At 35.4% G+C, this 25,084-nt stretch overlaps 1 protein-coding gene across 2 annotated transcripts in view; it reads right to left on the reverse strand.

Annotated features, from left to right (window-relative positions):
• TLL1 (tolloid like 1) overlaps positions 1 to 25,084 on the reverse strand; it is a 122,569-nt gene that overhangs the window by 46,214 nt on the left and 51,271 nt on the right. The window contains exons 2-8 of one of the 2 annotated variants that reach the window (XM_083862267.1): positions 24,179 to 24,289; positions 20,081 to 20,161; positions 17,817 to 17,969; positions 15,720 to 15,837; positions 8,583 to 8,761; positions 6,639 to 6,744; positions 3,664 to 3,788 (exon numbers count right to left, since the gene is read on the reverse strand). In XM_083862267.1, the coding sequence (XP_083718393.1) occupies positions 3,664 to 3,788; positions 6,639 to 6,744; positions 8,583 to 8,761; positions 15,720 to 15,837; positions 17,817 to 17,969; positions 20,081 to 20,161; positions 24,179 to 24,289 (873 nt within the window). Of the gene's footprint in view, positions 1 to 3,663; positions 3,789 to 6,625; positions 6,745 to 8,582; positions 8,762 to 15,719; positions 15,838 to 17,816; positions 17,970 to 20,080; positions 20,162 to 24,178; positions 24,290 to 25,084 lie in introns of those variants that run through there. The other variant, XM_083862268.1, reaches the window with a different exon arrangement.

Genomic DNA, 25,084 nt, shown 5'->3' on the forward strand with positions numbered 1-25,084 from the left:
TTAGTGTGAAATCTGCAAGTGATGAAGCCCAGATCCTCCAGGACACTTAGGGAACCAAGTCTCATTTATGCTTTTTACATAGCACCAGCAAATGCATACTATCATTTATGGCTAATTTGAGTTTACCCTTTTTCTTTAAGTTCTTTAACACTTAGACACAAGTCTGTACAACTAAACATATATGACATACAAAGCTGCCTAAAACTATCTAATGCTGATCATGTTCTTCTTAAATCAAAATCTTAAATCAATTTACTACAACTCAGGGTCTTACTATCAACTTGATTCTTCTTTATCGTTATAGGGAAACTGCCTTAATCTAAATACCGTAATTCTCCTTATGCAGCGAACAAAGGCTGACTTTTGAAGTGAACATTTCAAATCTAATAGGGATGGCAGCAAGTTAAGCCTGAGGAACAGTAAGAACAGCACAAAAAAGAGACAGGCTTCAGCCTTCATCTGCTCTTTTCTATACACAGTCATAGACCCAGGCAATTTGTAAATTTGCTGAACTTCATCCATCCACCTTCTCTTCCTCTAAACAGATTTCTCACACCAGTCTGAGACTCCTTTCCTATCCATTGTGCAGTCCCACTTTACCCACTTATTTTTTGCTCTCTCTTTTGGTGTATGAGTATCTTTCTCCATCATTTTCCTTTCTTATTCTTCTGCTCATAGAAAACTGCATATAAATGTTAACTACAATTTCTATATAAAACTATAGAGGCAGACCTGTGTTGAAATTTTAGGAGCTAGAAGAAAACACATTTTATCACCCAATTAGGCTGTCTGAAAACCACTGTAATAAACCCAATCTTGAAGTTCAAGTTTTATTCTCAAATACCAAGACACTCAAAATTCAAAATCAGATTGGCAGAGGAAGGACTTCAACTTAGTTGTTTTCTTTACCCTTATTATTCCACCACATAACAATACAATTCAGTTTTAAAATGTAACAGATCCCTATCAGCAATTACATTTTCCTTTTAGAAAAATCCTAAGAAAAAGTTATAAACAAACCAACATTGCTGTTGCTACATTTTAGAGACCTGGCACTTACCCTTCTGCTGAAAGGCAGGTTATCAAATCTCACTCCTTGACTTCACCAGTCTCAAAATTGTTTCTTGGTCAGTAAGCCCCTTCCTGAATATTGACCCTGAATATCCTGACTAGCTAAAACACCCCAGAAGGCTCAGCTCCTTCCCTGCTGTGAGGATCACCCTGAGCTCAACTTCATTGTCATGAGCCCCAGAAAAAGACTTGGACCAGCAACTGTTTGCAGAAATAATTAGAATTCCAAACAAAACATGCACAATACTATAAAGTCCTTTATCATAGAAGTGAGGGTCTCCAGAAAATGTTGATTAAGTAATTGTTTTCTGCATTTTCGTTGTATTGCATTTAAGGCAGGACAAATGAACACATGAAACAATGAAGTTATTATTAAGGATTGAATTATTCACTGCTGTTTTATCATAAGCAGGCACCATGATTAATGTCTTTTGTCTGAAATAGGAAATAAAACATAACTTAAAAAATCAACACAATGTCAGGGATTTCATTGCTATATACTACAACAATCACTTGATTCTTTACATAAAACCAAAGCTTTATGTCTGTCTGAATTTTCAGTTTCAGTATTTGATGGAAAACTTATTAGAAGAAAAGTACTGTGCAACTTTCAGAGATTTGCTTTCTTTATTGGATTCACTCTGGGTTGTGTTATTCAGCTATGCAGCTTCTATTAAAATTATTAACTGAAAAAGTAGCATTTTAAATAGTATGCTATTTAATATTTGTAGAAAAAACTTCTGACTTTCTCTCTCTCTTAAAATTCACTTTCTTTTATGGCTTATCTAAGAAAGCTGGAAAGTCAATGTGTTTTATTATAAAGTTTGCAAAGGTGGGTGCCAGAAAAGGAGCATAATCCTTCAACCACCATTCATTTTTATTATTCATATGACCCCTATTCACTGGTGCTGACAAAAAAAAAAAAATCTTACTTTTCAAGTGTGGACTGCTACTGAAAGTGCTACTGTGAAACCACGGTGGTTTTACAATGCTGTGAAATGAACTTTCAGCAGGAGTTTCATGACATTGAAAGAAATTATAATTCTCAGTAATTTTTCACGACATATATGAAAAAGATATTTTCTCTGAACAACTCTTTGAGCATTAGCTCAAAATGCACACTGCATCATTTACAGTTCTAAAAGTGCCTATTAGAGTATTATATACATACAAAACAGACTAACTTATAATTTCTTTCCTTTTTTTCTTTCTTAAGTCAATATGATAAGATACTATTTGCACAGCAGTTATACTTTTATAGACTACTTTTTTCCTCCAAAATTTCTCTTTTATCAAAATATATATGTATTCTTTGAGTTTATGAAATCGTTGCCATCTGTATGCTCTCATTAGAAATAATGCTGCCAAGTGTGTCATTTTTAAAGTACTTTTTGTACCAAAAGAAAATAGCAAAAATTGTTCTCAAAGGAACAGTTGTTAAAGAAAAGGTGTTTAGGTGGTTTTGGCTCTGGCAGGCCCAGAAGCCCTGTGCAGGTTCTCGGCATATACAAGACTATGATTCAGAGTACTTTCAGCACAAAGGAAAAGTGTATTTCATCTGTACAGTGCACACCAAATGCACAACAGAATCCCCAATCTTCAGTAAATCCCATTGCTGCTGGTACAAATTTGAAGCAACTCCATTACTTTACCAATACCGATCCCTTTTTCTAGTCCTTTTGTATTGATCAGTTGGTTTAAAGTGGCAATACATCTAAGTGAAAACAGTTCCTGAGATGCCATTAATTCCCATGAGGAGCAGTATGACTGTAAGCCTTTGTGGCACAGAGCTGAGATGTCTAGCCTCCCACAAGGATCTTGCTGATAAATTCTGACTGAGAGATGGCACTTCTGAACTTCTTTGGTTGACACCAAAGGTTTACAGTGGTATCAGCAGTAACTAGAGCAAGGAAATTAAAACCTTTTCACTTGAGATTTCCACCATTCTGGCAGCACTTAATGAAGAAAGAGCACTAGAGAACAACCTGAACCACAGAGCTGACTCTGGGTTACTCCAGGCTTGCCACTGATGTCTCTGAGACAGACAACTCTACAACTTATATGCATTCAAGTTATAGGGTGATAGAATTAGGCAGAAGATCTTAAAATTGTGAATGTATCTGTTAAAACTGTGGAAATTGCGTAGTAAGATCTAACCATATCATCTGCACAAGAGTTTACAATTTAGTTGTCTTTGCTTCTTTTTTAACAAATTTTTTAAAAATTTAATGAATTCACACCTGGGCGCAATAATGCATTCTGCTCCTTCTGCACTCAACCTGAATTCAAAAAGGACTCCAGCCAGTATGCAAACCAGAAGTGATACTAAGCAGCTTTTTCTAGTTGTTGAACAGCTAAGAAAAACAGATTGAAATGTCATGTTGTTTCATACAGTTCATCTGTCCTTAGGTGCTTTGCATTCCAGTGACCTTATGCATAAGGTTTTTTTGATTTGATTCCTGAGCAGCCTATGTCAGTTGCCAACACAGAAAGAGAATACTGAGCAGCTGACTCAAAAAGTTGATCACTCCTCTTGAACAACAAGTCAGACAGTTGCCAGTATGTGTTTTTTGTTTGTTTGTGGTGCAATACCTGGACATCTATACAGCTTTCTTGCCTGTGCAATATCTCCTTTACTTAGACGGGTACGCTGGCCAATGGCAGGTCGTATACCATTGTCATCACGGGAAGGGAGAATGGTATCCAGAAACATGCCCCTAAAAAAAATAAAAATAAAAATAGACCCCAAAAACCACTATCAGGTTTCTGTCACAAAACTGTCTGAGTTCCATGAATGTAAACCTGTTTTGTAAACCTGGTTTTTACATTTGGCATAAAATACAGAATTTTAAATGCAGACAACATGCCATAAAATTCCTTAGGTTGGCAAAGTTTATGCAAAGTTAACAAAAAAGAATCTTCTCTCTGTACATCGATTAACTTATCAGCTTTTATATTTCTGAGAAGACCTCTTAGTACTATTAAGACTATACTGGGAAAAGACACTGCCATTAAGCTATTGCTATATTGAAAAAAACCTCATAAAATTGCATAAAAATACACAAGTTAATCTCTAGTACAAAATTCTTAATCATAAAGCTCCTATTTCTAACAAAGTTTTTATGAGAAGTCCTATAGTCTGACATACATGCGAGAGCAGGTGAAGTCAAACACATTTGCCAATCATCATTCTGTCAAGTGCTGTAAGACATTTAACTCCACTCTAGCTACTGACACTTTCAAAACAGAAATGCTTACTTGCCAGCCTTTACTTGCCTCACAATAAAATACATCAACTTACCATATGTGATTTTAGTGACATTAACCTTAAATGACAAGACATCATAGAGAAGTAACTTGTTCCAAATGTGCAGTTTATTCAAAATTTCCCAGATTTTAAATATGATCTAAAACATTTTGGTATTCTCAAATAAACTTTTAATAAAGTAAGATATAAAACTACATTCTATTGTCATGTTGCAAAATTCAAAAGCCCTCAAATCCCATAAAATAAAAGTTAACAGAAAATATGTTTTTATAGTCTCTCTTTATTTAATTTTTTATAGTCACTTGTATACCTGTAGGGCTTTCATTGAAAAGTAAAACCAGCACTTTCAAACATAACATAGATCCAAAAATTAATGAACAGAAAGGATCTTTGTGGTTAGGAATACCATTTATAAACACATACTGGTTTCTAAATTATAATAAATTAACCATTTTGTGTATGGCAGATACATACTGCTCTCTTTATCCAGTTAGATTTTTGAGGCATCTCTAGAAAATTAGTAAAGCCAGAATCATCTCAGGATGTTACCCTAAACAGTGAAATAAACTCCATGTGGCATTAATCAGTTTGTAGAACTAAGGCACATTATTCTTTAGAAAACTACTGCATCTATAAATTATAATTCTATTTTCCACTGAATTTTAGCACAACATCAAACTGATGCTTTTCATACTTTGAAAACAATCCTCTCTTGAACGCCTTAGCACTTTAATAAAGGAAGATACTGCAAGTTTTAATACAGCATGAACAAAATCATTGTGCACGACTAGAACTTTATGATGTTTTGTGATTCCTACCACTTATCTGGATGAGCAAAGTCTAACAAACAGCTGGCAACACGCCTCACTGTGCATGACTCAAGCTTGCGGGATGAATTAGTGCAAATCAATACCTGACCTCAGGGCTTTGCTGGCTGTTTTTAGACAGTATGAAGTAACAACCCCTTTTACCTTGGGGCAGGGCATGCCTACTCATGTCACTATCAGTTTTTGCCAGCTTGGAGAGTGGTGAGATCAGGGCCAACAAATCAAATTACATTGATGTTGTCATTGCCCTAGGACTCAGGGGGTTCTGTCTTGTTCAATTACTCTGTTTTATACAGGTTCTTATAATCTCTTCCTTAAGGTAATGGCATGTGTAACTGGATTAAGCAATGCGGCTAATAGCTACCTCATGTGCTCATTCCCATACTCTTCCAGGCGTGAATTATGTGAATGCTGAGTAATACAGCCTTTGGTTGGATTTTTATTTAATAATAAAATTTATATTGAGAGAACAAGCCAAACAAATTTTCAAAGGCGAGCAAGGTTTTAGTGGCCCTCAGTTAATTTCAAAGTGTCAGATTGTTTAGTATTTTTGCCTTAAAATGCATGAATTGGAAAAATAAATTTTAAAAGACAACCAAACAAAAACCCAAACAAACAAGCCCACCCAAGCACCTAAGTTTCCAAACTAAAACTTTTTGTTGGGTGTTTTTGAAGGTTTCTTTTTATTTTACATTACTCAGGTATTTTTAGAGAATCATTAGCTGATGAAATATAATAGGAGACACGGTGAATGCCTCCTTCACTTTTTCTCCAGGGCTGACCTATGGGACCAGCTTAAGGTACAGCTCCCCACAACCCTGCATCCTTCCAGAGAGAACACCAATGAGTTTCTAAGGAGCTGAGAATGGATCAGCCTGCAACAACAGGACAGAGCGGAACCAGCAAAAGTCTTTATTATAAGGTTTTGATGACAGTAACAATCTGCACAAATAACAGAGGCTGAAGCCTCTGTAATAACTGCTTGACTGCAGTCCTTAGCAAAGGCTGTGGCTTGTGTGTTACATGTCCAAATAACCTGTGCTCTGCCTTCATAATCCATAGTTATGAAACTTTATGCATCAAAGGAGATTCGTCTTTTAAAGAACAGATCATGTTACACAACATTCCTAGCCATTTCACTCATTTGATTTTTCTAAATTCAAATTTTTGTGGACACAAAAAGAAAGTGAGTATCATATAAAATGATGTTTCCAGTTTATCTTGTCTGAAAATGTAAAGAACTGGAGCAAGATCAAAAGGCTGCTTTGAAACAGAACAGAAAAGAAATGCATTTTCAAATATAATTAAATTATTTTGACTTAAAATAAACAAGCTGTGCTTTGACTGCTGTAGGAATACTATATTGCAAGGGACATTTTAAGGGATTTCAAAATACTTCAAAAAGCATAGTTCTTAGCACACGCAGACAGGAATAGAATTAAAAGTCAAAAGGTATAACCTGAGACTCCAACCTTGAGAAGGTGTTCCTGGCATAGTGCATAATGCTGTCAAAGTCATATGGTTCCCCAAGGGAGTTCACCTCTCCAGGCTCCATTTTCAAAAAGTTATACTCCTGACCTACAAATGAATTATAATTACAGATTCTTTAATATCTTTTTCTGAAAAGATAAAAACCAAACAGGAAAAGAAAATCAACAAAGATCATAACCTAATTACTCACTGACATTCACAAATCCTTGCCATTTGAGAGAAAGTGTGTGACTTTATTATATCCTCTTAACTGATAGAGCAGACATCTTCTGAAACACACATCAAATTTGTATATCTGGATTTAGAAAGACTAGTCTCATGCAACTAACACAAAGGCCCCCACACACCATGATGTGCTTCATGTACAGTCCATACAAATTTCTGGTTTGATTCTTAATTCCTAAAATAAATCATTTTGACAGCAGACTCCAGAAGAACTCTCCTCACTCATTAGACTGGATACTAAGAGTCTACCAAATCCAGCACTAAACTACTGGAGATTTTGTTTCAGCAACAGCTGCTCTCTGAAGCTTCATGTAATGCAGACATTACAAAGTCACATTTTCAAGATCCAGCTGTCACAAATTAACAAGAGCAGAACAGGAAAAAAAGAATATTATTAGTTCATAACTCCATACCCTAAGTTCTTTGACCTAATCAGTACATTAGCAATACAAAGCACTCCTTACTCCAGTTCATAACCCCACTGGAGTCTTGCAAAAAAAAAAAAAAAACAAAAAAAAAACAAACTTGCAGTGACATTAACATTTTATCTAACATAAGCTGCATAATATAACAAAAACCCAAATGTGTCAATGGTCATGGCTTCCTGGTCCCATTTAGTGATCCTCAATTTCATGCCACACCACAATAAGAAGTTTCAGTCAGAAACCTGAGAGACAATTGAAAGGGAGAGCAGGTGGCACTCCAGCTGATTTTCTCATCATAGTAAAAGAAAAGGGGAAGAGCTCTTATGGCATCTGCACAAGTCAATAATACAGTGAGACAAGAAAGAAGGCTCAAGCAGGCATGCCCTGTCAGGACTTTGGAGACTTAAGGGAGCGTGTATCAGCTGCCAGTCTCCCTCCAAGTCCCAGATGAAGAGGCAAAGATTAATCATATCTCAAATATATTTTAAAATATTTTCTAAAGAAACATAAAAATACTCCAAGTTATCACTGGACAATTTCTGATTTCACTCTTTTTGAGTCTAGAATTCCAGTAAGTCAAAATCAGCCTGTCGTAAAGACCATAAACATTTAGGAACACTGCAAATGAAACACATCTACTTCCCTCCCATCTTGCTGACCCAACACAAGCAAGGGCACAACAGCCAGCGTGGCAAAGAGCTGGCAGTCACAGTTTAAAGTTCTCAAGTTCCTCAGATGCTTTATCTCAACAACACCAAGGTCACAGACTAAAGCTACATGTCCTGTAGAGAGTAAGGTGAATAATATGCAAACTGCAGGACCTGCGCCTGTCTGTCACAGATTCAAAGTCTTTCACCTTACCTCCCAGGCTGAAGCCCCTTGAACAGCTACACACATATTTCTACTTAGCATTCACTAAAGCCTACAAGAGAAATGCCCTTCCTCAAGCGCAGAAATATGACTTAAGAGCCTTAAGAGCAGTGGCTTCTTTCAAAGGTTTGAGCATGATCATTATTTTACTCCTTCCGGTCCTCTATTTTAATGGCTTGCTACTTGGCCAGACCTTTGGAAAATATTCTACTGTAATTTCAGTATTTTATTTGTAAGTCAACTTGAGATCAGTCCACGTAAGAAGAATAGCAGGCATAAATGCTATTTCAGCTATTCAGCACTCAGTTCCAATAGGGTTGGGCAGATGAAGGAAACACCAAAAACAAACATGTGATTTTTTTTTTTTTTTTTTTTCCCCTCAAAATACTTATCAGAATATCTCACCAGGTTGGATGTTTTCTCTAATGATGGCGACATGGTCATCACGGTCTGGTCGTGTATGTTCATGCCAAAAACCTATGACATGACCCAACTCGTGGACAACTATGCCAAATTTATCGCAGTTCTTGCCAATAGATATAGCCTGAGGACCATTTCCCCTTCGACCCACGTAAGAACAGCATCTGTAATTAAAACACAAACACATATAAAATTCTTCATACATATCTCTATAAACCACATAGCAAATTCAGCTAAAACTTGAGAAAAGAGTATATAAAGATTCAGCAGTGAAATGCACAATGTAAATTCGGATGTCTCACAAACTAGATCATCTACAAGAACAGTTTATTATTCAAAAATACACATGAATGGGGCTTTTTTTATATCACTCAAGGTCTTAAAAGATGTTTTGCTTGATCAACAGAATTCTCACTGTCGTGACAATCTATTCAGTCATTCTTTAGAACTATAGCATGACAAAGGAACTTTTTTTCAGCAAAAGAATAAAAACAAACAATGCTCTGATGACACCACGCACCATCATCTCTTTGTGGGTCATTGATAAAAATGTTAAAAACAACAGGATTCAGGATAAGCCCCTGTGATACTGCACTTTCAGTCACAGCTTGAGTCCAATCCATTTATCACAACCCTTCAAGCCCAACCATGCAACCAATTTTAACCTATTTAGTTTTGCATTCACCTATAATCCTGCAAAATTACCTTGGAGACTCAATACATTCAAATACATTTGTTTAAGTCCTGGAATTTAATTTGCAGTTAAAAATCTTTACAATCTTAACACAACATATGATGTCAGAGCAAGGGATTGATGAGAATAAGGGTAGGATAAGCACATACAATTGTGAAAAAGCAGACAGGATCCTTTTGTTTAAAACAGTTTAAACAATTCTGCAGAGTCTTCATGTTTGCCACTGTGTGGAAACTCTACAGAGAAAAATTGCAATGCAGAACTCAAGAACATTCATGATTATTTATGGCTTAAGACAAATCAAGAGGTTATTGAGACCTCAAGTTGTAAACTATTTAACAGATTTTCAATAGTTTTAACATACCTATTTTATTGACTTTATATATATTATATGCTTCAGTGAGAAAAGATATATTTGGTGACCTAAAAATTTCTCTATATATTCAATATAGTTTTTTCACAGTGATACTTCGGAGATGAACACATATAAAGGAAAAACTGAAAAAGAAATTATTTTAAATAGGACCTTCTGTGATGTCTCCTGCTTTACTTTTATAGACACTATTGATAATGAGGACAAAATAATAAAACAAGAATTTAACTACAGTTTCTCTTCCTGTCCTTCTTACTTCTTTTGGACCAAATGAGGATCTAGTCTTTAAGGCTGTTAAACCTCTGAAAGCTTTTACTGGTATTTGATAAATCAGATAGATTTTTTGGTGTCTGACAAAATAATTTGACATTTTACTCTTACAGTAATGAAAAAGAAAGGTTGAGCATTCTCAAATGTGTTTAATGACTGAGGGTGCCTCACCTGAAAAATTTAAAGATGGCTTTTTTTCAGAAGTTAGTTGCAATCTTTTACATAGTATTCCTCTAGGTTGTCTAACACTGTACATCTAAACCCCAACATACTGAGAGTTATTTTTTAAATGTTAACCTGCTCCTAAAAAGTAAGCAGCCAGAGGGTGAGAGTTCCCTTACACTGGTTACTTTACAGATTTCAAGTACTCCCTAGAAAGTATAAAGAAATTTACTGGATGTTTCTTTACATGCCAAGGAAAATAGATTTAACACCAAGTCTTAAAATAACAGCAGCAGTTCACACTTACAGAGGGTCATTAGGATTTGTTAGGTTGAATGTCTTGTCAAGCACATCAGATACATCCAATTAAGCTATAACAACTTACTTCAACAATTGCACTGAGACAAAGAACAAGGAAAACAAATTTTAAAAATCTATGAATTAAATTAATTTGTAATATTATGGGTTTGACCCCAGGTGTGTTTGACAAAAAATCAAGATCTCCGTGCTGTATGAACATTTGTCACACCCCTTAAATTGAATCAACTGGCAGGTTTTAAAGCTCATCTCTTTAATCTTTATTGCACCAGACAGCATTTAGAGGCAGTAACTATTTATAAATCTCTAATTCCATTTAATCAGTCTAGCTGGTCAATGATGGTGAGCAAAGAGAAACAAATGACAAAGAGAAAGTGAAATGAATGGAACAACATGCTCATGGTAGGGTCAATGTTATCCTTTTTTAAAAAAACCTTGAAAATGTGCACTCTTGAAAATGTAACAAATATAAAAATCATCATAGACCATGACATCAGCTTGCCATGGCACTGACTGTATGAAGATGCAAATGCATTTCATAAGCATTCCAGGATCGTGTATGATCACCTTTATGTTACACAAAGTATGAAAAAGAGGTTCACAAAATTTCCAAACAAAATCTTGCTCAGGAAGCAGTGTTTTTCTGTCAATCACAGATACAACTTGACTGGTTTGATGAATTTCCCTTTTGTCAGATTTTATCAAGATACAATCATGGTTACCAAATGTTCTGATTCACTACCCTAGGAGGACTTGTTTTGACGGCAAAAGTGTCTCCTGCTTCTTTATCTGATCAGTGGAGATGTCCACCCCAATAGTACAACCAGCATTGCTCACCTAACAACTGCCTATCCCAGTGGATTAATATAAACCACCCCTCACCATTTGTCAGCACACCGTGCTCTAGACTTTGACAACCTGTGCCTTGCACACGCCTCCAGCAAGCCCCACCACAGCCAGCAGGGAAGCTGTGCCAGCTGCCAGGGTTATTTAACACCTGACAGCATGAGTCAGCCCTCCCCCACGCACAGATTATTCAGCACAACTCTGCTTTCTTCTTATTTTATATAAGTGATTGAGAACCTTTTATAACATGTTCTTTAGCTGAAGTATTCTACAAAGGTGCACCTCAGACAATGAATTTACTGTTTCACCAACTTGAACTTTCATGCAATGGCTTTTTAATACACTAGCAAGTTCAAAAGAGGTTAAATTATTCATCCCTTCAGTCTACAATGTTTGGGGAAGCATATGAAAGAGATTTGATTTTCCTGTATCTCAGACAGATCTGCCAAATACTTAGTCAAGAGGATACAGTACCAATTGGAAAAAGTCATCTGAATTTTGTCATAAAAATTGTTTAAGTCTTCTAATGGAGAACAAATTGAGATCAAAGGCATGCTGAGCTACCAAAACAATATGAATAATTGTTCCTTTCTTTTTTTGTCCTACAATGTAAAAAGAAGCTTGATCTTGTCCTCATTATTAACACACTGTGAGTAGATGCCATCCCAATATGCTGACCCTTTTTTGGCTTTGTATACAGAGAAATATGAGAAGTACTGACTGAGTCTTCAGGCCCTTCCAATTTGATAGGAAGAAACATAAGGATAGAGAAGCAGTAATGAGCAAAGAGTGTTTTGAGTCTGTTATCGATTAGAGTTTTATTTGGTTTCATCAACTAGATGGATAAATACTTGCTGTAATTGATATTAATGTCAATGTACAATGCTTGATAGTGGAATCACAAACACTAATATCTTAATACTATATTCTTATTTTCACATCTGCAGCTTATGGATACAAATGACTATGACTATCACTAATTAGGAAATTTCAAAGTACTCAGTTGTTGATTGAGCTATATTATGAAATCATATTTTAATAATTAACAGTTATCAAACTCAGTTAAATAAACTAGACATGCTGAAATATAATTACAGTTTACAACTTCAGCAGATTAAATTATTTTCATGGAAGGGAGGGATCCAGCTGTAAAGCTTTTGACATTTTTTTTGAACTGTTTCTAAGCAAACTAGAGAAGTCTGATATGAAGGGAGATTTGAAGCTGGTTGGATTGTTACATGATGTTAAGACAGAGAAGACACTTTTTAAACTTGCAGTCATAGAAAACATTGCCAAATGCCATGAAGACAAGCAACTTTAAGAGATTATACGAGAGATCTGGAAAGAGAAATATGGAATTACTTGATATCTTAAAATGTGCAAAACCTGGTAAAGACTGGAACCAACGATGGAGTGTCCGTGCTGTGGGAAGAGCTCTGGCTCTTATTAGGAATAACATCCCAACCAACCATGTGCAGAACATGGCAGCTGTTGAGAAATAGGGAGACACCATACTTAGGTACCTAAGAGGAAGGAAAGGCTACAGATTATATGAATTACTTCTTGCACTGGCTCAGCAGAAGTAAGGAGTCATCTGGACAAACACGCCCTAGGTTTTGAGCCTATCAATTTCAAGAATGATGTGGACTAGCTGAAAAGAATCTCAAAGAGCAGTGTAATTAAAGGCCTAGAAAAAACCATTTACCGGGAAAGATTAAATTAATTAGGTGTTTTCTAGCCCACAAGAATATAGAATGGAGGGGGACTTAATAACAGTACCAAACTATATAATAGCTTTCTTCAAAAAGTAAACGGAATTTCTCTTCTATGGCCAAAGGGAAAAAAAGTTAATGTCCCAAAATTGTAATGAGAAATACCTGGTTTAGCTATGACAAAAAATGCTGCCCAAAGTTCCTACATTTCTTATATTAAGGATGCTGAAGCAATACAATTCCTAGAAGGCTGTGAAATACTCATTTCTGCAGGTTTTTAGAAGCAAGTTAGATAAGCATATATCAACAATTATTTAAAAATAGCTGTTTCTGTCTTAAGAATACATTAGACATCTTTCTGAGATCCCTTGCAGTCCTATGGGTCCAGGATAATCAAAACTTATCTCTTGCTCCTTGCTGATATGGAACCTCTCAACTTTAAGAAAGTCATGTATCTCTTATAACCAGCTGCTATATTTCAAATATGCTTTTTTAATCACTGCCCTTCTGGGATGATCTTCCCATGAACTGTTTCAAGATGTGATGCATTACACTCCAAAATATCCTTATTGTTTACAAAGGCTCAGTAACACTTCACTTGCTAGTGTGCTAATGCTGTCATATGAGACTTTTGTAGATACTGTCACCTGAATTTCCACATATACAACTATCCGCTTTGTTTCATTTAATGTGCTACATTTTGACTGTGTGCTCTTTGGGGCAGGGTTTATCATTTAGCTTTTAATTTCAAGAGTGCTAAGTACAATAAAGTCCCCGCCATCTGTGAACGTTAGCTGCCATGGTAGTACAAACAATACTGACACAATGTGCTAACAAACCAACACAGCAGGGTGCCATGGGAAAGAACTGAAGATTAGTTTCAATGAGACTGGCCATGTAGCAGAAAGTGTTTGCAGTTGGTTTGGTGTCACTTTAGTCTGGGCTCTTTCCGTGGAAAATCCTGCGTCAGCACTGGATGCTGGTGGGTAGTGCAGAGTTCCTGCTCACCCAGAGAATACACGTCCCTATTTATCTGGATCTTCCTGAAACAACTTGTGGACCCCCAGAAAAACTGACCCTTCTGTTTGGCCTGTCTTTATTTCATCAATGATAGACTTTTCACAGCCACACTCTTCTTTAGTTTTATTTTAAACTTGTTACAGACTTGGTAAATTATTTGTATTTTGCAAAGTATCCTTTAATAAAACAACATTAATGTTAAAGATTAATATAGGCTTTGGAGGTGGATACTGAGTATATTCCAACCTTCTGGTTGAAGCTGGTTATAACCCAGCCTTCCTGTGAAGTGATTTAATCTCATGAAACATCAAGCACCCTAAGCAACAGTTCTTTGGCTGGAGACATTTTTTTGTCATTTGGCTTTGGGTGTTTTGACGTTGTAGAATTTACATTTGGCAGATACCCCCATAAATCTCTTTCTAAAGTGCCTGAAAACACATCTTTCACATTCTTCTGTTAAAATTGCTTTCTGCCTCTGTGAGTGCAAGGGAACCATCATAATTATTCTCTGCTTTCAATTTTTCTTCCAGCTGTGTGTCAGTATCCTTGAATCTTAAAGGGTGAATCCTCATCGACCACAACATCAGCTCAAATCTCATGGGTTGCATTAACTAAAATAATACCCATGCTGGCTCAGAACAAAAGTCCATTTCATTTGGCACTGTTTCTAAGGGAGGTCTACAGCAAACGTACAGTGGCACAAGAACACGACAGGAAACCATAGAATAAGCTCCCCTGCTGCAAGGACCTGCAGCTCAGAAACTTTCAGGGGCAAAGGTAATGCTTTTCAAAAGTACCCTAGGAGCAGGTTTTATTATGCTGTCCTGTACCTTAAGAAGAATACAATAGGTGCTTTAAACAATTCTACATGTAATTTTAGAGGCTATAAATTAAATACATTCAGGATCATTCCAACAATGCAAGGAGGTCCCCAAACTGTTTTTCACTACCCTATCCTATTATGATTCAAAAGCAAAGGGCCCAGTCATGAGGAGGTGACTGTTAGAAGTTCAGAATTTCCACAGGCAGTGTGCCCTCCTCTTGGGAAATGAACATGGTGCACTCAGGAAGTTCACTCAGCACTATATAAAATTAAGTGGAATAAATAGCAAACATAGCTGACTGAGGCATTTGTGAACAGTAGTATCTGAAGATGGAATATGGTGATTAATGGAAAGTTGCACTCATGAGTAATAAAACCTGTTCTGTTCACTTTTACACATCAGTGACCCAGAAGAATGAATTTGCAAAATGGCCATAAATTTGGTGATTAAACAAATCTGGGCAAGGATGGTCTAGCAATACGAGAGTTAAAGTTACAACAACAATTTAGCTGGAAAAGGGATGTGGGGTAGATGTCCATATTTAATGCAGCAGTAAATATGACATGGAGAAAGCTAAGAATAAAATTATGAACTTGAAATACCTTTAGAACAACACATGAACATTTGAAGCATGAGAGCAAAAAATAAAGATTCTTATATCTATATGTGTATATATGAAGATGATTTTATCTACAAATAGACAAAAGAAGTGCAGCTTTACAAAGTTACCACACATACCTGTTTCAATGAACTTAAAAGCCAGGCAGAACATGCGCACCATGTAAATGCAGTAATTATCTATTAATTTACCTGTGAAATGTGTATTCCCTTACGAGTGCAAAGCTGACAGACCTGGCCAAAGGTTGAGAGCGGGACTGTGTGTTGCCCTAGGTGCACACTTACCCACAGGGTCTGTAGGTGAAGACAATGTAGCTCTCCTCGTCGCTGCGCTCGATGAAGGTGACGCAGGTGTACTTCTCCCAGTGCCGCATGGCCTGCTTGAACATGGCGCGCTGCGTGCCTGCAGCAACAAGCATAGCCCATGAAACCACAGATCCTTCCTAACTGCAGCTTCCTTCTCACAACCAATACTAGGAGTATAGGCCTGGAAGCAGTCAGTGAATTGTGAAGCCCTATGTGTCCCAGTAGTCCCATGTATGGCAAGATTCCAGCTAAAGGGATGCTCAGGCCATCAGTTTGTCATAACATATGTGCCTGCAAGGGGGCTAACACTGACTGACACACCCCAGTGAATATAAAACCTGCAATAAAGATCACCACTATGTCACACCAGAGGAAGACAGCAGAAGAAATACAGCGTTGCTTGTGTGCCTGCATCAGCACAACATTCACTAAGCAATTTCCCAGATGAAACTATCAAGTGAACCACACTGGGGGAGGAAAAAAACAATCCAGAAAGATCAAGCAAAATTGAGTAACTTTACATCACAGCTATCAATCTAGTAGAAAGAAAAAAAATTAAAAAAACCTCCTACAACCTTCAAGTCTGGACATCAGTTTAACCTAAGCCATGCCAATAGGCATACTGGTAAAAATACTTGATGAAATTAAGTTCAGACTCCCCCTCCTTGCATCAAAATCTCTCAGAAAACAAATAATCCACTGAAAGTGGGAAATTCATAATCCGGTAAAAGCACACTTAGATATTTGATTTAAAAATGAGAAATACACCCAGAAAAGGTCAGAACTATCCCCTAGATGCAGAAGCATCCAGGCCAACTCTCAGCACAGAACACAACTTCAGAGAGCAAAGCAATGTAATTTCATTGCGTGATAAAAGACAAGGCTTACTGATGTAGAGGCAGCATGTGAGAATTTATCTATATTGCTTCTGAGCTGAAAATCCACAAAGAAGAGTGATATTTGGCAAGAATATGCTAGGAGAAATACCCACCTTGCAAGTTACAATATAGGATAATTAAACAAAATATCTAACCTTTTTAAAATTTAAAGACAACAAAACCTGGAAGTTCATAAAAATAACAAGTTAAAATCATATTGGATTCTAAAAAATAAAGGCTATTCCATTCCATCTTGCCCTTTTCTTTTATCTTTAAGCAGTTTTTTCTAAGCTTTAAAATTTATCTTTCATCATGAAAAAGGCAAAATCTTTAATATGGCGCTTTCATTTAATTCACTATGATTATTTCAGAAGACAATAATCTTAAAGTAAAGGTCACATTTGGTACAGTACTATGTAAATACCCAAACTGAAAGCTTGACTGTAGCTGTGAGTTTAAAAGGAATGACTCTGGGTTCTTCATATACAATGTGTAAGTATTTCCATATTTTCATACAGGTTCCCTGTATTATCATGCACAATAAATAAGATGTTATTTCTTATATTTTCTTCCTTATCTTTTTGCTTTCCATGCTCTGTTCTTGTTTTAAATTATGTCTTACATCCACATTGATATAGATCCATTTGCATTTTTCAAGGATCACAAATGTTTTAACTTTTTTCTACAATTTTCTCCTAAGAATTTTATATATAGGGTAGCCAGTCTTACTTTTTGTCATATATAATGTTTGTGTGTACCTATCTGAAAACCAAACTGAGGAATGACAAAACACATTTAAGTCAGTTTTTTAAGTGAAATCAGTTTAGAAGAATACATGTCACACCAGTTAAATTGAAGATATTCTTGTGCTAAATATATTGCATTAAAAAAAAAAAATCCATGATATTCCTTTACTTAAACTCATGGAAACAAACGTGCAACAAGAAATATTGGGTAAAGAAATAGAGCTTTCCCTCTCTCTAAAAGGCTGTTATACATTTTTTATTATGTAGCTTGCCTTTGAAAACAATTAAGTATGAGTAATATTTTCAAAACAGATGTACTTCAGGCCTGTTCCAACAAAAACCCTTCTATTGACCTCCATAGCAAAACTTCACTTAATTAAAAAAAAAAAAAAAAGGAAGGCAATTTAAAAAAAATTGTCTTTCTTCTTTTCACACAAAGCACAAAAGCTTACCAGTGAAATTTCCACCTATTACATATGGAATGACACCACCTGGCCATATTCTTTCTGTTCGTGATGTAGCAGCTCTGGGAAATCGATTTTTCTCATTTTTCCCTGAGAATTTTACAGTACTTCTTCCTTTATATGTATTATTTTGCTCAAAACCTGCAATGATAATTAAAACACTGAATGAGATCACACACACATGAAAAAAAGAGCAATTATTTTCTAGCAGGTCAAACTCAGGTTTCTTTATGCCTTTTCAAAGTAGGACATCACTGTTACATGACAGTCTGTCATTACATAGTTTTCTGAGAAAGACATGAAGTCTGAATCTTCATTTTTTGAATATATGTAGAGTAACAACCCTGCACATATGTTTATCAACTGGAACGTTCATTGCGTAAGTGCATATAAATTTTCTCATTTAATAAAAATATCTAAGAAATCACACTCCCTGTGGTTTTGGTAGGTTTTTTTGCATTTCTTTTTTTCTGGCTTTTGTTTTGGTCTGGGTTTTTTTTAATAAATGAGGCTTTTCCCAGCAAAGAATTCCAGACTTTGGGCAGACTTAAACTAATCAAGACATTCACTATCCCTTTCATTTTTATTGTATAATTTGGAAAAGGCAAGTGCATTTCTTACTGGATAGTAAGAAATCACACATTTTTTGTAAACTAACACTTAGAACCCCATGGGTAGGTTTTACTCATGGCTTTACAAGAGTTTCTTTACAAGAGAATTTCTTTACAAGAGAAAAAAGTGTCTACCACTTTCAGGGATACTACCCCCATTCATCCCATTACAGGCAAATCTTTCTAAATCAACTGAAACCTACTGTGAGAACAAAAAAGGATAATGATAGTTAGAGAAAGACTTGGACACCAGAACAGGTGTTTCTTCTGAACACGTTATAAGTTAGTTTGCAGATCTGGGCAGTTGATCAAAATGGAAAGGTGGTTAATAAATCCTACATAAGGCAGTTGAAGCCTTATGTTTTATTTCTCGTGGAAGACTACATTTTCGCTCTGTGAGAATCCCCTGTGGTACCAGCTGCACTTAAGTGTTAATGACTGTGTCAGAGTCAGGGAGGATTCCAGGGCAGAGTCATGGTAAGGAATGTTGGCATGGCCCCAAGGCTGAGAGCAGCAATAGGAAGAAAAGGAAGAAGCTACAGCATGAGGCAGGGAGGAAGTTCTGATACATGGGTAGAAAAGCCTGCCTTTGTGACAACCAACATGTAACTTGAATTATACAGAAAATTCAAGGGTTTAAAAAAAACCCAAATCAAAAACAGGTAAATCAAATAACTTCTCCTTGTAATTAAATGAGTGTGCAAATGAGAATTACACAACAAATTTCACACAAAGTGTCTACAATATAGGCAGACTCTTTACAGAAAAACTATTTTTACGCTTAATATGCAGTCATTTCTGAACCACATCACGTTTATTTAGACATCTTACCACTCCAAGTTCTTTTCATTGGTGCTCTTTAGAGGTGTAAGCAAGAAATTTATTCCAAATTGCACCCAAAAGATGATAAGAATTTATGCAATATTAAAATTTTAATTGTCCTTTAAAGGAGGAAGATTATATATCAAAGCACCTCTACAAAGGCAGTTACAGTGCTCTGATTAACACAACGTGGTGCAATTACAATGGAGTTTCAGATAGTTTCCTTTTTGAAGTGAGGCTTCAGATGACATTAAAGCAATGTCTTCTTCCATCAAATAAAGTGTAAATTCAGCTTTCTAGCTTAGAGGGGATTCCACTTCTATATGCTGCTCAATTCAACTACATTCATACTGACAGGACTATGATTAATACAAAAATATGCTTGTTCAGCATAACACACCACAAATGCTCCAAACACAGTATGAATCACCAGAATGCCCCACCTGGATCCAGAAAAAAAGTAAGAAACAAATGAAATTAGCAGCTTTGCAGCATAGTCTACTTGCAGTGAAAAGACGCTAAATTGACATTAGTTAAGCTGATAACTGTGAACACAGCCATAAAACAAAGTTAAGCAGTGTTTAATATGACATTTAAAACTATGTGTTTTAGCTTTCAGAGTCCATGTTGGAAGAAGACCTCTAAGAAAATGGAAGAAAGAGCTAATCTCTTCATTACTATTCTTGCACTAATATTTTAATAATTTGTTTATGCTGACAGTAATACAGAAAGGCTTTAAAGTGTTAAAGTACTATAATCATTAATGTTCATGATACACTATCACATCAGGCAACTTGCTAATTTAAACAGTGAAAATACCAGAGCCAAATCTTCTTATCCTCTCTATAAGCTGATAGAGGGCACTGCGTTTTTTTGACATTCCATGCTCTCCAAAGCCACCTTTAAAAATGAAAGAAAAAAAGAAAGAAATTCTCAAAAGTTGAACCATGGAATTTACACATACAGCAATTATATTAGCCTAGAGAGGCATCCTAAAGGGAAGCTTCATATTCTTCTATAATTTCCATAAAAACATTTCAAGTATTCTTGACAATGCAATAAAAACACATGATTAGCTGAAAATTTTTCTAATATGCATTCCATGAATGTAAGCCAACATGTCTTTGTTATTCAGACAAGTCATGACAATTACATCATCTAATTATTATTTGGAGCTTTTTTCTTCCTGGTGACCTTGACATCCTCAGAGCCATATTGATTGACAGCTAAAAGGGTTACTCTCAAAGAAATTTCCTGAATGCATGCCACAATTTTCTCATTTCACGGGAGGGGAAGGAGAAAAAGCAAACAGACAAAGTTTCATCAGAAAACAAACAAACAAACCCACCCAGCAAAACTCATGCAAACTTAATATGGTTGATTTTGCCATGAAATGTTTGTTTTTCTTTGCTAGCACCCAAGTAGATGTCAATGCACTTTTAAGGCTTTGAAACATCACATGCACATTTGTGTACATTGCAGTAAGACCTGGCAGGTATATATACATATATGTCCGTGTGATTACAGCAGTAAATGAAAATCTAAGCTAGGAAGTATTTTATTTTAACATTTACCTGCCATTTACAGAAATAAAACTCATTTCTGGGTTTACTGCATACAGTCTGCTACATACTGCCTTCACACATAAACCTTTTATGGCTTCAAGTGGCTTTTCAAACACCAGTAAACCAGAAGCAAGAACACTGAATACACTACATGAGTCAATTAAATAATTCAGAATTGTTCAGAAAGTTTTGTGATTTTACAGGTTTGCAGTAGGTTGCATTTTACAAGTCACTATTTGTAATAGAACAAGAGAGTTTCTAAACTACTTTTACAACTGAAAAAGTAGAAAGATGGAAAGAACCCAACCACTGGTACCTCCAACCACCACTAAAAAGGCCTTTTCCAACTTTCCAAAAACCTTTTATATCTATGCAGAGAATATATTTATTAAACAGCAACTTAAATTCATATTACAGATGAGAAAATGCCATATAAGGCAAGTGAGTGTGTGGCTGCTCAGTGAAAAACAATGTGCCTAATTATTTGGATTATGCTGTCACATAGTTGCTGGCTCCCTTGAGAAAAATTTTCCAAATTTTTAAAAACATTTTAAATAGATGAGGTAATAGATCAACACATTCCTTTCCAATAAGTTACATGGTAACTATAACATAAAGTGTAGAGGATGAAACATTGATCATCATTAATGTAATTGTCCCTCATATTAACACTCATCCTATAAGGCTTATCGCTAACCATTCCAAATAAATATTAAAAAAGCATTATAAGCATCAACTGTCAAACATAACAGAAAACCCCAAAAGAATCCATTAGTTACTTAAAGAAAGTATTATACTATATTTTTAGGGGGAAAAAACCCTAGAACACTCATTTCTGTCTGATTGCAGCCTGTGTATTTCATTTAAGTGAAAAACCAAAGAAAAAGTCTCTCCCTTAACTAAGCTGTCTTACATTACTACCACGCAGCCTTGCCAAACCATATAGACTAAAAAAGTTTTATTTCCTATTTTGCTGCATCTTCTCATAATTCAGGCAGGATAAGGAGAATACTTTTGGCAGTTTGGACTCATAAAAATATAAACATAAGTGTTATTGGCTTCACTGTTGTTTCTGTTTACAGTGATTATGCATTTTGCTTGGACAAAATGAAAAACAAAATGATAGAGCCATACTCCAAGAAGCTCACAGATTATCTGACCCTGCAAATCCAGGCAGATAATCCTCACGAAAAGGAGCAGTCACATAATGTGAATCAGAACCTGTGAGCCTCAGGATTTTAATTAGAGTTGCAATAACAACTGTGACTCAACCACTTCACCTTGATGGTTTAGAACAAGTACCTAATCCTTCTACCTGATGTTACCTTTAATCCGTGAAAGTCAACAACAGAAAGTGCTCAGAAATCAATCTTACAATTCATTGCCATTGTAACTAAGATAAAATTTTGTTTTCTAGATTACAGATATCTAGCATTCCTTTTCTTCCTTTTCCAGTTGCTACATGATGTTAACGAGCTAGTTGGTAATTTGCTCTTTTAGAATTAGGGGGAGATGAGCATAAAATTCCTAGTCTGAATATCAAGAAAATTCCTAGTTTACATATCAGGAATGTTGCAAATTTAGAAAAATAAATTTCATATGTAAAATGTAAAATTGACTTCTCCAACACTCTTTTTGGAAAGATCAAGAATGTTGAAGGTTCACTGAGAGCAGTTATGAAATCGTTAACTTAAGAAACTTTGTTCTCCAAAGTTTTGTCCCACTGGTCATCACAATTGCACTTACCCTTTTTGAGCAATAAAGGTAGAAAAAAACTGATCCAAATGCATTAGCAATACTTGACAGGGTGATCCAATATCCTGAATATTATACCACCTACAAGAAAAGCTAATGTGGATGGTATAATATTCCCAAATCACAAAACATGCAAGAAAGGAAAAACTAAGTAATAGAATACTAAATATGATTTAATTTCTAAGCGGTGAAATCCTTAGAAATGTGTGGTTTTGTGCAGAATTAAAAAAAAATAGCTTTTCAGTTAAAAAGAAAAAGAAGAAAAAGGAAGAAGAAACCGGAGTCAGCAAGCCAAAGAAATCACTTAACTGCATCCACTTTAAGGGGAAATGACCAATGTTGTTCTACATTTTTTCAACAAAACTAGCACCTGAGATATCTTCAAAGACAATTAAAACTATTTGTTTGGAGGAGAGGAGAGCAGGGAGACCACTAACTCTATTAAGATTTTAAAATCCAGTCCGGATCTAGAAGTGATCAAAAGCTTTCCTGTTTTGGAAAAACAAGTGTATGTGAAGTGAAAGGAAATAAAACAAATTTTCAAGTTGTCATAAAAACACTCTAATCACAGCATCTATCTAGAATGAGTAAAAATATTTTTAAACATACCAATATTGAAAGCTTAAATTTAAAATTGCTTCTTTGGTCTGAAAATATTTTCTGCCTATCAGGAATAAGTTATGGTAGCTCAGTTCAGGCACACATAAAACATGCTTTACAGAAAACAAATTTAAATAATAAACGTTTCCATTTTCTAATAGCTTTTTTCCAGACTTTTCCTCAGTGAGCTGGCTTTCTTTGCATCATAACCTGAAAGTTTACAAATTCTCAGTTATCAATTTACAAATCACAGCCTGAAAGCATAAATATTTTTAGACATTAGACAGACATCCATTTAGGCATGGATTATGTTTTCTCTCTTGCAAACAGACACATTTACACATAAATAATCTGATAATAAATATCTGTCTGAATATCCAGCTGCCTCTGTTAATCAGATTGCAGCTTCTGGTGCTAATGCATTGTATTAACAATTGCATGTTGTTATGTTAACAATATTGTATGTTAACAATAGCATAGAAATGTGTATTAAAATGTCGAATAAATAATTGATGTTTTAGACAAGGCAAATCTACCAAGGATTCTTCTAGGTCTGGGTACAGAACTGGATGAAACACTAAAAAAAGCAAAAGGAGCAGTTGCAATGTCAAGCTGCCAATTTTGCCTCCAGGATACCACATACGTTCTCCATAGTGTGTTGGGGCTCTGCTATCAGGAACTTTCAGAGATAAAATCAAAGCTTTGTACAATTTCCTTTCCCACATGACCACCTGCAGAGTAGACTCTACTCTTCCTAGCAGTTTCTGCTCCTCAGTTCAACAAGACATTTTCAAACAGAAATGCTGGAATAAAATTAAATATTTTGCTTCTCTTTTCCCTAAAGTGAAACTGTAGTCTTTGTTTAATAACTTTTCTAAGTGTAAACTAATGTTATCCAAGACATTATACTGACTTTCCCCATTTAAAACATAGATTGGCTTCTACACAGAACTAACTAACAGGAAAGATAAATTAAAACAAGGTTGAAATAGCATACCTGTATTATGGCCAAGTCTTTCGTTGGAGTGCTGCGTAAGGTCAATCGTCCTGTCAATTTGAAAGATTTTTAAGTCTTCATCATCTAAGGCAATATCTCCCCAAAAGACAGCTTTAAATAAAAAAGAGCTCAATTTAATTAAAGAATTATTTAGACAATAAAGCCAATCTGAAGAACATAATGCCATGTTTACAACCTTTGGGAAAATATATGACAAGCATATATTTACAGCACATATATTTCCTTACTGGTCTATATTTTTAAATAAGGAAAAAAGAAAACTACCTAGTAAAAGACAAATAACTTATTCCAAAATCTTACTCTATTTGGTTTTTTTGTACGTTACCTAACTGCAATAACTTAAATGTAGTGTAATTCTATTAATATTTTTTAGCATGTAGTTTTCTCTATGTAAATACAACAAAGCATGAGACCAGTGTGAACATTTGACCTATGAAGTAAAATATATACATGTCTGAGAAAACACAACTGTTACATTTCCTAACATCTTTCTGAAAATAGTAATCATTTGAAGGAATTTTTATTACGTTTCAGTTGCTTTCTATACTACATTGTGTTTCACTCAGATAATTAGGTGTATCCGTTTTCTATTAAACTGAGAAAAGAAAAACCTTTATTTTTTATTTTCCTCTCAGTTTACTTGTATGCTTTCCTTTTATTCCTAACCAAACCATTAGGATGCTTTCAAATTCTTTACTCCACAAAGCTCCGATCTCTCTTTAACCTTCCTTTGGCCTTTTTCATGGATTTCTCCTTCTTTCTTTTCTTTTTATTTTGTTCTATTTTCTTTCAGTTTTTTCTTTTTCACTTTTGCACAGGTAACACATCTTCCCCTAAGAAGAACTCATCTTCCCTAAGCTGTCTCTACAATTCAGTGGACCATGA

The sequence above is a fragment of the Zosterops lateralis genome (genome assembly GCF_965231275.1).
Source record: "Zosterops lateralis genome assembly, chromosome: 5".
In the NCBI taxonomy this organism is placed as follows: Eukaryota; Metazoa; Chordata; class Aves; order Passeriformes; family Zosteropidae; genus Zosterops; species Zosterops lateralis.